General features: G+C 35.2%; 1 protein-coding gene across 1 annotated transcript; it reads left to right on the forward strand.

The window, feature by feature from the left end:
- Positions 1-6,012: 6,012 nt before the first annotated feature.
- Positions 6,013-9,849, forward strand: LOC139901286 (protein terminal ear1 homolog). The gene is made up of 5 exons (XM_071884015.1): positions 6,013-6,649; positions 7,591-8,119; positions 8,695-8,817; positions 8,914-9,055; positions 9,526-9,849. Exons 1-5 carry the CDS (start codon positions 6,013-6,015, stop codon positions 9,847-9,849), a joined length of 1,755 nt encoding a protein of 584 aa, XP_071740116.1.
- Positions 9,850-18,829: the final 8,980 nt, after the last annotated feature.

Consider the following 18,829-nt stretch of genomic DNA (forward strand, 5'->3'; position numbering starts at 1 on the left):
TTTCTCTCTTATAATCTCTCCATAGATATGTGATTGAGGCTTGAGAGATTAGTTGATATGACTTTGAAAATATGTTGGAAAGAGGTAGTCTTAAATTGCTCCAAGGCTTGGTATTTATAGGCAAGAAAACTCTTACAAGACCCTGTGAGGCTCACCTCACGGTCGATCGTGAATCGACCTTGTAGCCTCTGGACAGCTTTTCAATATATCCATTGGAGCTCTTTTAACTTTGAATTTTTGGCTTCTTTACTCAATCTAGAGCCTTCAAAAGATGTTTAATACACCTGGAAGTCCTTAATATTAATCTTATTCTTTGGATAAATTCATTGAAGTGGACATGAGCTTGTAAAAGAGGAAAGTCACATAGTCCTTGCATTGTGTGCATTGATTACCAAAAAGAGTAAATGCATGTCATTGTTCCTTGACAAATGGCCATCTTCCAAAACTTATTGTAAAACTTACATGCATGTATCAACATTTAATCTTGAAAATATGCATGTGATCACTGACTCAAATAAACATGTTTAAGCAAGTAAGCTTCCAAAACTCTTTTTTGTAAGACTTACATGCATGTGTCAACATTTAAATTTGGAAGCATGCATGTTATTATTTGAATCAAGAAAACATGTTTATTTAAGCTTAAATAATCTAAGTATCAATATTAACATGTCATACTTCTGAGATTAAATATGATGCATTAATTAACCATTGAAATATTATGTCATCAATGGATAACTAAGCATATGTGAACTTTAAGTTTATCTCAAGAAAGCAATCATTCATCATTCATCATATTTAAAGTCATAAATCACGCTAAATAATTAATGACATTATATAGATATTATAAAGCACATTTAGTCACACAAGTCATTTAAATAAATCAATATGCCGACACATGTATTAGGGAGGAGCATCTCCTAATGAGAATTGGTGACCATTCTAAATATGTCTAGATATATTTTAGGATCATAAATATCTTTTCAACACTTATGTGTTTTCCTTAATCATAAGCTAAAATGTCATTAATACATCATTAGGTGTCATTAACTAGGATTAGTGTCTTAGTGATCAAAACTCGTTTGATTATGAAAAGGGCAACTGATATGACCGAAACGGACGGTTTTATTTATGCGGTATCGTTAGGCCGCAAGGCATCAGAATCAGATGATCGAGGTAGCGAACAGTGGTTAATTATTTATATTTTGCGCGGCCAAAGTTTACTTTTAACTTTCGGTAGAAGGTGTAAGCTAACCTAGAGTCGTACTTTTGAATGGTTTAATGAATTGAAGATCAAGTAGATAATTATCTTTGGTTAAATTACCTAGATAAATGATAGTAGTTAGTTTTAAGCTAATAGTCTTAATTGCGGAAAAGTAAAGAAAGTGAAAGGATATCCGGAGTATGCAGATCAAGGAAATATTGACCAAGATATCAGTTTGGGATAGGGAAAGGTAATTATTTTTGTATTAAAGCTATGATTAGAACGGTGTAAATCTGGTTGGGTGAGCCAATTACACACACCTATTTATCTCTAGACTCTCAGAGTTCTCGTTGAGTAGTAAAAAGTATGTCACTTGGTTGTATAATTGAAAGGTAACTATACCTCGGAGGTTATCCTCAGTAAAGCACAAGGTTTATTAGTGAGTTGAGCTCTAATCCTAATCCTCGTTATCAGTTTAGGTAACTGAATAACAACGTGCCGTGTTGATTAAACACTGATCACAAACGGAAGGAGTATGTCGGGTTAAGTTGACAAAATCTTAATGAAAACTAACAACCATTTCATCATACTAATGAGATCATTAGTCTAAATATTATACATCATTACAGTTGATATACTGAAAGTACAGCAGATAGAAACCTAATAGATACCTAAACAATTGATATGACTTTATCCTAGAGCAACAATCAAACAAGAACATGCAGTAGGTGTGGGTCACACAGTCAAGGCACTAATTATATCTTAACAGCTCCTAAGAGGTCTCCTTGGAACAGTCAATAGGCATACTAGGTCATTCATGTCCCAATTCCTAAGTTCTGTGTCCTAAAAGCACATTAGATGCCTCTCGGGAATTCCAGCCATACCGAGTTCATAGAATCTTCAGATATAATATAACCAGGGGTCTTAATCCTATAAAGTAGCTAAGTTCATATAGGTGGATAAGTCTTGATCACAACTTAGGTTGGTCAATCCTTAAGATGTTAGCATACAAATCTATCGGGTCACTAGTTCAACATAACAATAGTAACCGTACTAATTTAACATAACTACGCTAACCCAAACTTCTATCATGGCAACATACAGATTAATTAAGCTAACATGGTAATATCGGAACGCATTATTAAACACAAATGATAACAATACATGTTTAATTAATAAGACAAACGTTTCGGATAAAAACCTGAAAAGGCTGAAGAAATATGCCCGAAATCGCAGGGACTCGCCGGGATATCCTTCGGAAAATAAAAGCTTAGCTAGCAACTACTAAAAACTAACTAGAAAGCTTGAAAATATAAATTGAAGTACAAATTGAGTGTGTGTAAAAATAAATGCAAAGAGCCCTTTAAATAGACTTGAAATGGCCTGCATACGGATGGCAAGCCGTATGGTAGGCCGTTTGAGGGGGCCGTTTGCACTGGCAGGCCGTTTTGCTTTGCCGTTTGCCCAGGACGTTTGGCATGCCATTTTTCATACTGGCAGGCCATATGGCAAGCTGGCTGGCAAGCCGTATGGCCTGCCCTGGTCAGCTTGTTTCCTGGATCGTAACTTGATTTCCTTGGTTGTAACTTGTCTTTCACCGTTTTCGCTCTAGATTCTTCGTTTTAGCTCCATTTTACTTGATTCTTTTTCCATCGCCTTTGTAATTACTTAATCTACAAAATCAACCGATAAAGCGATTATTTTACCGACAAAGTTTGGAACTTTATTGATTTAGGGCTTAATATCGGGGGTAAAAATGTGACTTTTTGGCCGATATCAGCAACTATATTAAGCATATTGGAAAATGTTTCGATAATTATAGATGCCCGGAGGTGGTAAATCTTTATTTGATCAAGGAACATTTTGATCAAGGATTCTGCGGTCGAACCACGGTCTACTGTGGTGTCGACCGTGTACTAGGTTTCTTAAAAACCATGGTACAGGTCAGCCACGATCTAGCCTGTGGTCGACCGTGTACCAAAACCGTGCGCTATCTGTATTGTATAAAATGACCGTTTAATTTACTTATTGTGTGCATTGGTCGTTTGCTAGAGCAAAAGGGTTTATGAACTTGCGTGTTTACTTAATTCCATGTGTAATCACTCTTAGCAATGTTGTCATCATCAAAACAAAGATTAGCAATGTTCGAATATTATCATTGAGTTATCAACCAATACACCGTTTATATGATAAGGGACGTCAGGCATTTTCCTCATTAAGTATTAAGTTGAACAATTCACTACTGTTTAGCACATTTATATCGTTGTTTGAACCCGCAACACCAAATTACGCATGCCAAATCCAATTATCATACGAGGCGACGAATGCAAGCATAATAGTTGGGTGACTGTGATTGCCTCACATATACTCCTCTCTTCACGCAACTGGACATTTTGCCCAAGCCTAGTGCACACAATCTATACTACCCAACATGCCCAAAAAACCATGAATCCTTTCATGACCTTCATACAAACATTGAATGTCGTGCAAAGTATGGCCTCTTAAGTAGACATTCACGTACAAATCAATGATATGTGTTGAGATTCTCGACCAACTCCTTCAGAGATTTGCAGATACTCATCCAAAGCATCTGGTGTATAACCGTATGCTAGATGACGTAGTGCGGTTGTGATATTTAATGCGTACTAATACTCCACTTACCACATGAATCTTGTCTTCGATGAAACCATCTAAAATAATACGCAAATAGTTTTGCAGAGTAGTTTAGAATATCATTCATAATTTTAAGAAAAACGTCGCTGCATTCGAAATCGTCGTTTGAAATTATCATCTGTATATTTGCAACCCTCGTCAAAATAATCGCTCATCAAACGTTCATGTGCTTCAGAATGATTACAACGTATATAACGACGTGAGTTTACATCATTTGCAGAAGAAAAATCATCATCAAGTAGGTTTAGTGTATAGTTTGTGAACGAGTCTTGGGAAGAACTCGAAGAAGATGACATTTTGTGATTAATAATATAAAAATAAATATTAAAGTGATAATTTAAATATTGTAGAGAGAAAGTGATAAAAAAGATATAGTTGTGTGAGTAAAATGAGAAAAATGTTGTAGTATTATAAGAAAAAAAGGAAAACTAGCCGTTAAAAGTGCAACGGCTAGTTTGGCCACCGTCGCTGGCTCGAAGTTGAAGACCGACGGCGGATCGACGCCGTCCCGATGTCGAACGACCGTTAATTCCGACGTCGGTTTAAGGTGGACGGCGAGAATTGATACCGGACACCGTGAGCTCTTATAGGACCAATATAAAATGATCAGCTTAGTCGGTACACCAATATCTAGGCCAATGAAAGTTTCAAGTACATAAGACCACATTGGGTCTAATAAACTATTGATGACCATTCTTGAGTGAAGTGTGTGTCTTATTTACAAATTGCTAAGAAACATAAACATAGATTCCAATGCCATATAAAAAAGAATAAACAAACCCTTTTTGGCATTATCAACGCAGCCACACGTACATTTGAACACACGTTTCTCAAAATGGACAGAGACACAAATGGTGCACTACTTAGTATGGGTTAAGTTCGACCATGAGTCCTTGTTACATGGAAAAAACATACATGGATGGTCTTATGGAATCAATGTCTCTAGTTATGGTGTTTTTTATATATAAATCTTCATACTTCATACGTAGTAGTACTTTTATATTCTCCAAACATGAGTGCTGGTTTGGTGATTTTAAATTCTTAGTACTTTATTTTATTTTAAAGTACTAGCTAGTGTTCTGTTACTTCTGTATGTGGATCTACATGGATGGTTCTATGTGATGCGGTCTTAAAGCAGAGTAATACTGCGAAATGTGAGGCTAAAACCATGTAAGACAGCACCCAAGCGTCGGTATCTTTCAAGAAAGAAGTTTTGTACGAATATTTTCGAGTCATTTGTGTTTTTATGTACGAAAGAATAACTTAAATTAATAAGATTAGTTAGCATAAGTTGATGTTAAACTATATTATGGAGTTATGTTTCGATTTTCATGAGCTGTAAAATATTTTTGTTATGGTTACCTACACAATTCATGGGCCTCGAAGGTCTGAAACGTTTTGCGTTCGACCCTAACCCGGGAGATTTCATCACACACGATGTCCGTATAAATTTGCCTTCAGAGTTTCCTCATGCCGGGCTGTAAGACTGTAATGTCCGTCTTAGTAAATGATCGAATAAGTGAGTTCTGATATCACGTTTGGACCCGGTCAGTGACTTCTAACCTATCATTTAACAGAATTAAATAAATTAAATATGGCATATAAATAATTTTTTCTAAAGTTTAATTTTGATGTAAATATTTTTTTGTAGTATGTATATATAAAAATTAAGCATAATATGATCAACTTAATCATAATTCTTTAAATATTATTCTCCAGCAATTTTAAGCAAATTATAATCTGATTTTATCTTTTTTCCTAAAATGTAATTTTGATATATATAACTATATTAAATATTACTCCGTATTCTCTAACAATAAAACCCAATGCTAAATATTTGCTAATATGATATTTACATCGAATCCAATGAAATCAAAAAAGAATGTTTAAAAGTGTAATTCCACATGACAAATATCAAACCGTACATTTTATTATTTTTACATATCTAGAAAAAAAATTATAAAGATTGTCACCATTAATATTTAATATTTATTTTCATAAAACAACTGTGTCACTTTGAAGATCACCATTAATATTTAATCCCACACATATAGATACATACACACGCCCCTATCTCTATATACACATACAAATCGCCCCTTCCAATTCCCATTCACGTTTCACCTCCCGCCGGGAAAATGTCCGACGTTGGATTCCATAATTTTCCGATCACCTTAAACCCCGCCGCCATAGAATTCCGACCAACATTCCTCCTACCGCCAAACCCTATTTACTACACATTCCCACTACCACCAACACTACCTCCGCCGCCGCCGTCAGCATATATCCTCCCACCTCCACCGCCGGCACTCCCACCTCCGGCAACCGTACCAACACGCGCATTGCTCCTCAGCTCCGTCCCAACCCACGTCAGCGAATCAACACTCCGGAGAGAGTTAGAAGTGTTTGGTGACGTAAGAGCCGTACAAATGGAACGATTACGTGATGGAATTGTGATCGTTTACTTTTACGATATACGACACGCGACTGAAGCGTTAACGGAGGTCAACGAACAACATATGAAACAACAGTATCGGTTAAGGAAATATTATGAAGATGTGTTTATGTTTAATAATTATTACAGCACTTATGTTACACCGGTTCCGTTAGCTCCACCGGCGCGTGGGATTATTTCCGGTAGGGCTGTTTGGGCTCAGTTTATTTTTCCGGTTACCGGTGGGTTTCCTGATGCTTATAATCAAGGAAATGTGGTTGTTTTCTACTTAGCTCCTGATTTTTCGAGTGATGTTATCACAGATATTTTTGAAGCTTTTGGTAAATCTGAATTTTTATTTTATTTTTCAATATAATATAATAATATAATAATACTGATATTAATCAATTAAATAAATATTACTCCGTAATAATTATGGAGTATTAACTTAAATACTGTAGTTTTTTCCTAAGGTGGCACTAAAGTTGTCGAATTGTTACATTGTGTAACTTGTAACAATCTGAATAATCATTTAATTGTTAACAAGATGACTTGTTATAATTGTGTAATTTTGTTTCGCAAAATCGATAATTTTTAACAAGTTAACAATTTTTGTAAGTTACAAGGGTTTATTTCTTAATTTTCCACCGAATTATCTGTACGGTCTAAAATTTTATTCCACATGTGATTTTTTTTTTTTTTTTTTTTTTTCTATACGATATTTTAAACGTAATCTTTAGTTACTGTCATTAGCTGTAATTTATCAATTTTAGAGTTTCTTAGTTACCGTATTTTTACATTTTACAGTTCATTAGATGTTAATTTTCAATTTTAGAGTCACTTTTATTTTTGTAATGGGTATGCATGTTTATAATTTTTTTAAGAAATCTTCTAATGAAACTCTTAAATCAAATATATGCATAAATTAACCGTACATGAAGGATGTTAAAAGAAGTTATTTTCAGCATTGACTATTTTCATTAGAAAAGTTACGATTATTTTTTTTAGATGTCTTTTCTAAAATGCATTTAAGTAAAAATGTGTATTGCGAGTTTTTAGATGAAAAGTCAACTGTAAGTAGTAGTTAGTCAAATGTGTGGATTTGAATAATTGTCCATGAATGTATAGACAAATAAGTTATGTGGGGGCAAATATTTGATGAAAGTGAAATGTCTTTTTCCGAACACAATCGTTTATTTGATGTTGATACCTTTTTTTATAACTTTTCATTTTAATTTATTTACAAACTTATAAAATCATATGCATAAATACCTGTTTCTAGGGTGCGTGAAGGAAGTTAGAGACACCCCGTTGAAGAAAAACCAAAAATTCATCGAGTTCTACGACACTCGTGACGCTGCTAAGGCCGTTGCTGCGTTAAATGGTCGAGAAATTGGCGGCAAGGTGGTAGTGGTGGAGTTCAGTCGTCATGAAACAATGCCAGTTAGTCCAGGTGGCGGTGTTCAACCACCACTTGTAGTGTCATACCGCCCACAACCACCGTGTGGGAAAGATAGATTGACATATTATGGTGGTGCGCAGGAGGTTAATAATGTATGTTCGTCTCGTGGCAGTTTAAGGAAAAACAGGAAGAATTTTTATGAGCATCAACGGCCTTTGGAGCGCGAATGTAAATGGGTAACTGGTGGTGATTGTGACGGTAACGGTGGTCGGAGTAAGGTGTGGAAAGGATCGAAATATGCTCGAGAAAAATGCGATGTACGGTTTTTAATTAAAGAAGATGGCGTTATTTCGAGTGATCGTGACCCTAGAACGACTGTTATGATCAAGAACATTCCAAACAAATACAGGTTCTAATTGCGAACCTTTTTGAATCACTACATTTATCAGCAAGTCATTTTTTTATCACACTTTTTACTATTTTATTAATTTCCTAAAGTTTAATAAAATTAGGCGTGTAAATGAGCTAAATTGAGCTTGACTTGGGTCGTTTAAAAGTTGATGATCTCGAGTTCTGCTTGTTTCACTTTATAGAAGCTCGATCTCATGCTCGACTCGATATTGACTTAGAAGCTCGATCTCGAGCTCCATTCTATATCCACTTGTTATATGTGAAACCTTTATTTTCATATAATTATTATTGTATATTGTATCATTGTATGTATTCCGTTGATACTGCTAGGCCAGAAGCCATTTGGTAATATAAAAATAATACAAATTTATTAGATATTGATATAAAAAGCTCGAGGCTGTTTACTGAACGATCTTCAATATATGTTAAAGCTAGACATCGAACTCGTTTAAGCTCAGCTAAAATCAAGCTTTTAACGTGCAGAACTTGAAGTCTCGAGTACTCATACGATTCATATACACCGTTAAAATGATTTTTGTGTATGTGTGTGTGTTTTTTTTTTTTAATTTGCAGCCAGAAATTGTTGCTAAATATGTTGGACAACCATTGCATACAATGCAATGAGCAAGTGGAGGATGGTGAAGATGATCAACCATTATCTTCATACGATTTCGTGTATCTACCAATCGATTTTGTGTAAGTTCTCTATTTTGGCGATTTGTTGAAATTTCTAGTAGAGTTAGTTTTGTGATTGGAAGCTAAATGTGATTTCTATGTATGAATGTTGATCAGGAACAAATGCAATGTAGGATATGGGTTTGTGAACATGACGTCACCAGAAGCAACATGGAGGTTATATAAGGCGTTTCATAATAAAAACTGGGAGGTTTTTAACTCCAAGAAAATTTGCGAGGTTTCTTACGCTAGATTGCAGGTATTTTTCCATTGCTGTACCATTTAGTCCAATCTAATTACACAATTGAAGATCAGCCAAGTTTGTTTGGCTTTAATTTTAGGGGTGTAAACGAGCTAGCTTAGTTTCGGAAATCGACTCCAAAAAAGTTCATAGAGCTCGAGCTTATCTCGTTTAAAATTATCCGAGCTTGGATTGAATTCGGCACGTTTATATGATAGTTATTCTAATTCATTATAATAATATTAATGTTATATTATTGTATAAATAATAATAATAATTAGTAAACGATTCTCAAAATGTATTCAAGCCTGGCTCGAGCTTGCTTAAGCTCGGCTCAATTTGAATTTTTAACGAGTTGATCAGATGTAGCTCGTGAGTAGCTCATCTCGTTACACCCTAGTTTTAGTTCATTTATTCCACTGATAAAACAATCATCTCGTTATGCTGTTTAAAATTATATATTGAGAAACTTACAATGAATGGGACAGGGAATTGAGGCATTAAAGGAGCATTTCAAGAACTCAAAGTTTCCACGTGAAGCTGAAGAATACATGCCGGTTGCATTCAGTCCACCTAGAGATGGCCGGACATTAACACACCCCATGCCCATCACTGGCGGCAGCACAACTATCACATTCAGCACATCATCATCATCATCATCATCTTCAGAAGCTTTAGGGTTAGGGTGTCTTGATGATGATGATGCTACTGAGAGTAGTGGATCTTGTAGTAAAGTTAATGATCATTTGCTTTTAGAACAAGACACTACTAGCACATCATCATCATCAAATGGTAGCATCAACTGTGATTGATATGACTATTAAAATCTGACGAGTTGAAATATCTTTTTTACTGTGCTAACATCCCCATCGTTACATCACTGCTTGGTCTATATAATTAAATACATTTCATTACGGAGTACATCATTTTTTTTTATTTACAAAATACGGAGTATTCATTTTGGTTCTGCTTTATACGGATCGAGTTAAAGTCTCCACAAACTCTTAGGTAAATCGGCAAATTTTCGTAATTGCTAAAACGCTTTTTTACCGGTCGAATCCAAAGTGACGATTGTAAAATTTTGTGATCACTAAGGCACTTTTTTATTGGTTGATATTTCAATAGCAATTTTTTTTATTTTCGTCGACTGCCGGTTAGAGAATAAATTGAATTCAATGCAAGATGTAAAACTCATTAAAATTTGATTCCACCATTTTAATTAGGGATGGCAATGGATCTAAAAAAATTCGAGATCCGCGGATACCCGCGCTTGTGACGGGTGGATAAAATTAAAAATCTTTACCCACGGCTGTGCGATGGATGTAATCTTGTACCCACTGACGGGTCGCGGGCGGATGATGGATGTAATAGATCCGTTGCGGGTAAAATCCGATCCGAAAATTCGTAATACCCGTTAGAATAATCCACGGATATACCTGTTCTAAATGGGTGAAAATCTCCACCTTGAATAAATGGCCAGTAAGTAATAATTTACTCTGTGTAAGTTTCTACTTTCCTCGTATTTTTTTAGTATCGAACTTTTTAGTAACTAGAGCATCTCATAACTACACATTACATGTATTATATAATCAAAATAAGTTGTTGTTTGTTTCGTTTATTAGACCTGATGTGGCCGAAACGGACAGTTTTATTTGTGCGGTGTCGTTAGGTCGCAACACGCCAGAATCACCTACCAAGAGGGGAGAAGGGGGGGGGGGGGGGGGGGGGGGGGGTACTGTTTTAAATTTATATTTAGCGGGGCCTAAATCGTACTACTCCTTATTATGAGTAAGGGAAGTATGACCTAGAGTCGTATTTTTAAGATATCAGTAGAATCGAACCTATATTTAAAGCTTAAGATAATTATGAAGGAGTAGCGGTTACCTAATTTTTGGGTTTTTCTAGTTTATAAGACGGAATAAGTAAATGCAATAAAATTCGTAATTCAGACAAGGTTAAAACAAGTGCATACTATGATTTCATCAGTTATTCTGCCGAGATTATGGAATGCTGGCTCATGAATAGGTAGAGGCCTTGTATTCATTACACTGGTCCTAAATGCCCATGTCGTAAGACATGTCACTGGGTAATGCGATAGGCTTGAAGATTCTGAATAGACAGCAACGTCCCTTTCTCCCGACGCCCGTGCAGTCTGGCTATAGGCATACACGTTCAGACGGCTCATCCAATTGAGCGACTCGGTTGGGTGACGTATTAACATTCCACAAAGGTCTAAACTTTCTTAAGTATAATAGAATACAGGGTTTACCATATCCGAGAGACGTGATGTGTTTCAATGCTTTCGTTAATGATTGGTTTTAAAAGATAGTTAGGCCCTTAAAAATAGTTCAACCATATAGAACACCATGGCCAAGTCAGGTTGACTTCCACGAACACGTTCGGTTATCCTAACAGTCCAATCCTTTATGTGTTTAAACAAACAGTTCCTTAATTAACTAAGAATCCCTCAAGTGGGGTGCAATGCTCGAGACACTGACCGTGTTCCATGGCCTTACTTAGCAGAGGTACAGCTTACAACAACCGTTGTGCTTCAGCATGCACGTACGAAGTTTATATGCTTGGGGACTACACTAGCATGGTCAGGGACCGACAATGTACTAAGGGTCTAGTCAGATGTTTCACTACGAAAGAGTCCTCAGTCCTAATCTAAAGCTTGATAGACTTACTACAACTGGTGTGCCTCAGTCGATCTTACGTTGTATCCAATAGACTTCTCTTACCAAGGGGTGACACAGATACTGTACTCTGAATCAGGGTTCGCGACTTCCCAATAACAGAGTCAATAACTATGTTCTATTAGTTGGAAAAACGATTGAGTTTAAAGCATAATCGGAAAGCATTTTAACAACATACACAAACCATAACATTGCATTATAACTGGTTACATCATAGCATACACTAAAGATAACTACTCTCTAATCATGGCAACATCACAAAACATAATGATAGAAGACATTATATAAAGATAAAGGATAGAAGTACCAGTAGATTAAACTAGTTCCGAATACAAAAGTGACAACTTCAAACTCTAGACCGCTCCTAATACAATCTTCGGCGTTCTTCTCCGGGTACTAGGTTTCCCGCACGAAGTCGAAGACCTTGAAAGTATGACTAATATTGTACAAGAGAGAGAAAGAAGTGAATTGAAGTGTGTGTTGGAATGAATGACAAAGACCCTTTAAATAAGCTTGAATTTTTATCAGATGATTCCACCATTTTAAATTTTAATGGTGTCTCGGTATTTTATTTATTTTTTATATTTAAAATTTTTTCCTACTTTGGCAGGAGGTCTTCTTGAAAACAATCTCTTTATCCGTCGAACATAGACGATTTTTTCTACTCTTGAAGAGTTTCACTCCGAGTGAAAAAATTAGTTGTTTTTATTCTAGGATAGAGGAAAAATTATCTACATCTAACACCTCATACCCCACACATGTGGAATTGAGTTTTGTTGTTGTTTTCAACCGATAAAAAAGTGTCTTAGTGATAACGAAATTTTTACAATCGTCACTTTAGATTTGACTGATAAAAAAGCGTTTTAATGATGACATTCGGGATAAGGTTCACATGTTCCATCCTAAAAACTTAGTGATGCGTATTGTATGGCTACATTGCAAAAATATATGAACGACTAGTGTGAAACAAATTCTCCGTTGAATTGTACCACTACACTATATCACAATGTACAAAAGAACCAATACATTAAGTCTGAAAAAGGAGATAAACACAAATGGAGCTCGATGAAAGATTGGTTAGAATTTTTGCTTCACTGTGACCAAAATTATACACGTGAGCATAAGTGCAGTGGACAACGCTTTACGCTCGTAATATTGAATAGGAAGGAGTGTGAAATGAAAGTTTGTGCTAATGACATTAAACAAGATAAAGAAGTGGTGAAAACACTAGATGACATTATCAAAGTCATTCCAGACTTTTCTAAGAATGATTTAGATGGAACTAATGCATACCAAACAATGAGAGATGATAAGGAAGACATGCAAAAACCGCCTGCGATAGTGACATATATTCCTCTAATCTCTCTGGAAAAGATTGTTTTAGATGCAAATGTTGAGTCGATTATTGATGATATTGATTTCGTGAATATTGTTGTATAGCCATGTACCTTCTTAATTCTCTTTCATTCCTGCCCTCCTAGGGAATCACACCAAGATCTATTTTCATCTTTTGCCCATCGTTTGTTTTTTCGGTCGGTTAGTATTATTTCTTCAAAATCTTTGTACCATTAATCAAACTCTCTGATTGCATACAAAATGTTCAAACTTTGTTCTCTAAAACAACATAATCAACAAAAGCTTCTTCCGGTGGCGCTACGTCCGGGATCCGACATCTCGCGGAGGTCCGATGGTCCCTCTCTCCTGCTTGTTCCCTCTTTCTCTAGATTTATTTGTTAGCGCTCTATTCCACCGGGATGAGGCAGCGGCACAGGCGGCGAATGCCTCGTACATTTTGTGTTTAAGGGCTCCATTTGGTGTGTTTAACATTAACGAAAAAAGCAGGGTTATTACATTTTATTTCCCTTCCGGTCGTTAGATTTAGGGCGTCGAAGCACTTGCTCTGGAGTGTTTTCGCCATTTTCCGCCTTTCATTTTTTTCCCTTGTTCGTTTAGGTCTTTTATTCAGAAAATGACGTCTTTTTGCTTCTTGGTTTGCTGTTGTGGTTGTCCCACCGTCGGCACGTTTATTCGAGAATTGATGATCTGTTCGATCAGCTTCAAGGTTCATCCGTTTATTCTAAGATCGATCTCCGTTTCGGTTATCACCAACTGCGCGTTAAAGAAACTGATATTCCGAAAACCGCTTTCCGTACCCGTTATGGTCACTACTAATTTTTTGTTATGCAGTTCGAATTGACTAATGCACCTGCAGTGTTCATGGACCTCATGAACCGTGTGTGTAGTCCTTATCTGAACAAGTTCGTTATCGTTTCATCGATGATATCCTCATCTATTCCAAGAGTGATCAAGAGCACGAAGAGCATTTGAAGTTAGTGCTTGATTTGTTAAGAAAAGAAGAGTTGTATGCTAAGTTTTCAAAGTATGTGTCTGGGTTGAAAGAAGTTCAATTCATTGGGCACGTTGTTAGTAAACAGTGAATTCAAGTTGATCCTGCCAAGATTGAGGCAATTGAAAAGTGGGAAATTCTGAAGACTCCTACTGAGGTTCGTCAGTTCCTAGGGTTGGCAGGCTATTATAGGAGGTTCATTCAAGATGATTCACGAGTAGTGAAACCTCTGAATGCTTTAACGCATAAGGGGAAGACGTACGAGTGGAAAAGTGAACAAGAGTCTGCTTTCCAAACTCTGAAGAAGAAGTTAACTTCTGCACTGATATTGTCACTACCTGAGGGTAATGATGATTTTGTTATCTATTGTGAGGCTTCACGTCAGGGCTTTGGTTGTGTTCTGATGCAGCGAAAGAAAGTCATTGCTTACGCGTCACTTCAGTTGAAGATTCATGAACAGAATTATACGACCCATGATTTAGAATTGAAAGTTGTTGTGTTTGCACTCAAGATTTGGAGACATTACTTATATGGGGTCAAATGTACAATGTACATTGATCACAAAAGTCTTCAACATATCTTTGATCAAAAATTGTTAAATATGAGACAGAGAAGATGGGTTGAATTGTTGAACGATTATGATTGTGAACTCCTTTATCATCCGGGAAAAGCCAATGTTATGGCTGATGCTTTAAGTCGAAAAGAGAGAGTTGAACCTCGTAGGTTTAGAGCCTTGAATATGACCATTCGGACAAACCTCGCAAGGCAGATTCTTGCGGCACAACAAGAAGCCTTGAAGGAGGAGAATGTTGTGAACGAAAATATCAAGGGCTTGAGTAAACAATTTGAGCTACGAACAGATGGTACTCGGTATTTTGCGGGACGCCTTTGGGTTCTGAAATTTGATGACTTGCGACAACTTGTTTTGGATGAAGCTCATAAATCTAGATACTCTATTCACGCTGGTTCAGGAAAGATGCAGCATGATCTTAAGGAGTTATATTGGTGGCCTAACTTGAAAGCTGATGTGGCTACTTATGTGGCTAAGTGTTTGACTTGTGCTAAAGTTAAAGCTGAACATCAGAAACTGTCCGGACTTTTAGTACAACCGAAAATTCCCGAGTGGAAGTGGGAAGGTATAGCAATGGATTTTATTACGAAGTTACCGAGAGTTGTGGGTGGTTACGATACCATTTGGGTTATTGTTGATCGACTCTCGAAGTCAGCTCATTTCTTACCAATTAAAGAAACTGATTCGATGGAGAAGCTTACCCGTTTATATTTGAAAGGAATTATTTCAAGACATGGTGTTCCCGTATCTATTATTTCAGACCGAGACAGTCGATTCACATTAAAGTTTTGACAATCTCTACAGGAAGCTTTGGGAACAAAATTGGATATGAGCACTGCTTATCATCCACAGACGGATGGTCAAAGCAAAAGGACCATTCAAACGTTAGAAGAAATGTTACGAGCGTGCATTATTGATTCGGTAATGGTTGGGATAGATATTTGACATTGGCTGAATTTTCCTATAATAACAGCTATCATGCAAGTATTAAAACTGCACCGTTTGTGTAGTGACCCGAATTTTTCCATGTTTATATATATTAATTGAGATTGATATTTACATGATTAAATGTTTCCAACATGTTAAGCAATCAAACTTGTTAAGAATTGATTAATTGAAATATGTTTCATATAGACAATTGACCACCCAAGTTGACCGGTGATTCACGAACGTTAAAACTTGTAAAAACTATATGATGACATATATATGGATATATATATAGTTAACATGATACTATGATAATTAAACATATCATTAAGTATATTAACAATGAACTACATATGTAAACACAAGACTACTAACTTAATGATTTTTAAACGAGACATATATGTAACGATTATCGTTGTAAAGACATTTAATGTATATATATCATATTAAGAAATATTCATACATGATAATATCATGATAATATAATAATTTAAAATCTCATTTGATATTATAAACATTGGGTTAACAACATTTAACAAGATCGTTAACCTAAAGGTTTCAAAACAACACTTACATGTAACGACTAACGATGACTTAACGACTCAGTTAAAATGTATATACATGTAGTATTTTAATATGTATTTATACACTTTTGAAAGACTTCAATACACTTATCAAAATACTTCTACTTAACAAAAATGCTTACAATTGCATCCTCGTTCAGTTTCATCAACAATTCTACTCGTATGCACCCGTATTCGTACTCGTACAATACACAGCTTTTAGATGTATGTACTATTGGTATATACACTCCAATGATCAGATCTTAGCAGCCCATGTGAGTCACCTAATACATGTGGGAACCATCATTTGGCAACTAGCATGAAATATCTCATAAAATTACAAAAATATGAGTAATCATTCATGACTTATTTACATGAAAACAAAATTACATATCCTTTATATCTAATCCATACACCAATGACCAAAAACACCTACAAACACTTTCATTCTTCAATTTTCTTCATCTAATTGATCTCTCTCAAGTTCTATCTTCAAGTTCTAAGTGTTCTTCATATATTCTACAAGTTCTAGTTACATAAAATCAAGAATACTTTCAAGTTTGCTAGCTCACTTCCAATCTTGTAAGGTGATCATCCAACCTCAAGAAATCTTTTATTCTTACAGTAGGTTATCATTATAATACAAGGTAAAAATCATATTCAAACTTTGGTTCAATTTCTATAACTATAACAATCTTATTTCAAGTGATGATCTTACTTGAACTTGTTTTCGTGTCATGATTCTGCTTCAAGAACTTCGAGCCATCCAAGGATCCGTTGAAGCTAGATCCATTTTTCTCTTTTCCAGTAGGTTTATCCAAGGAACTTAAGGTATTAATGATGTTCATAACATCATTCGATTCATACATATAAAGCTATCTTATTCGAAGGTTTAAACTTGTAATCACTAGAACATAGTTTAGTTAATTCTAAACTTGTTCGCAAACAAAAGTTAATCCTTCTAACTTGACTTTTAAAATCAACTAAACACATGTTCTATATCTATATGATATGCTAACTTAATGATTTAAAACCTGAAAACACGAAAAACACCGTAAAACCGGATTTACGCCGTCGTAGTAACATCGCGGGCTGTTTTTGGTTAGTTAATTAAAAACTATGATAAACTTTGATTTAAAAGTTGTTATTCTGAGAAAATGATTGTTATTATGAACATGAAACTATATCCAAAAATTATGGTTAAACTCAAAGTGGAAGTATGTTTTCTAAAATGGTCATCTAGACGTCGTTCTTTCGACTGAAATGACTACCTTTACAAAAACGACTTGTAACTTATATTTCCGACTATAAACCTATACTTTTTCTGTTTATATTCATAAAATAGAGTTCAATATGAAACCATAGCAATTTGATTCACTCAAAACGGATTTAAAATGAAGAAGTTATGGGTAAAACAAGATTGGATAATTTTTCTCATTTTAGCTACGTGAAAATTGGTAACAAATCTATTCCAACCATAACTTAATCAACTTGTATTGTATATTATGTAATCTTGAGATACCATAGACATGTATACAATGTTTCGACCTATCATGTCGACACATCTATATATATTTCGGAACAACCATAGACACTCTATATGTGAATGTTGGAGTTAGCTATACAGGGTTGAGGTTGATTCCAAAATATATATAGTTTGAGTTGTGATCAATACTGAGATACGTATACACTGGGTCATGGATTGATTCAAGATAATATTTATCGATTTATTTCTGTACATCTAACTGTGGACAACTAGTTGTAGGTTACTAACGAGGACAGCTGACTTAATAAACTTAAAACATCAAAATATATTAAAAGTGTTGTAAATATATTTTGAACATACTTTGATATATATGTATATATTGTTATAGGTTCGTGAATCAACCAGTGGCCAAGTCTTACTTCCCGACGAAGTAAAAATCTGTGAAAGTGAGTTATAGTCCCACTTTTAAAATCTAATATTTTTGGGATGAGAATACATGCAGGTTTTATAAATGATTTACAAAATAGATACAAGTACGTGAAACTACATACTATGGTTGAATTATCGAAATCGAATATGCCCCTTTTATTAAGTCTGGTAATCTAAGAATTAGGGAACAGACACCCTAATTGACGCGAATCCTAAAGATAGATCTATTGGGCCTAACAAACCCCATCCAAAGTACCGGATGCTTTAGTACTTCGAAATTTATATCATATCCGAAGGGTGTCCCGGAATGATGGGGATATTCTTATATATGCATCTTGTTAATGTCGGTTACCAGGTGTTCACCATATGAATGATTTTTATCTCTATGTATGGGATGTGTATTGAAATATGAAATCTTGTGGTCTATTATTATGATTTGATATATATAGGTTAAATCTATAACTCACCAACATTTTTGTTGACGTTTTAAGCATGTTTATTCTCAGGTGATTATTAAGAGCTTCCGCTGTCGCATACTTAAATAAGGACGAGATTTGGAGTCCATGCTTGTATGATATTGTGTAAAAACTGCATTCAAGAAACTTATTTTGTTGTAACATATTTGTATTGTAAACCATTATATAATGGTCGTGTGTAAACAGGATATTTTAGATTATCATTATTTGATAATCTACGTAAAGCTTTTTAAACCTTTATTGATGAAATAAAGGTTATGGTTTGTTTTAAAATGAATGCAGTCTTTGAAAAACGTC

The sequence above is a fragment of the Rutidosis leptorrhynchoides genome, chromosome 3, assembly GCF_046630445.1.
Source record: "Rutidosis leptorrhynchoides isolate AG116_Rl617_1_P2 chromosome 3, CSIRO_AGI_Rlap_v1, whole genome shotgun sequence".
NCBI classification, from domain to species: domain Eukaryota; kingdom Viridiplantae; phylum Streptophyta; class Magnoliopsida; order Asterales; family Asteraceae; genus Rutidosis; species Rutidosis leptorrhynchoides.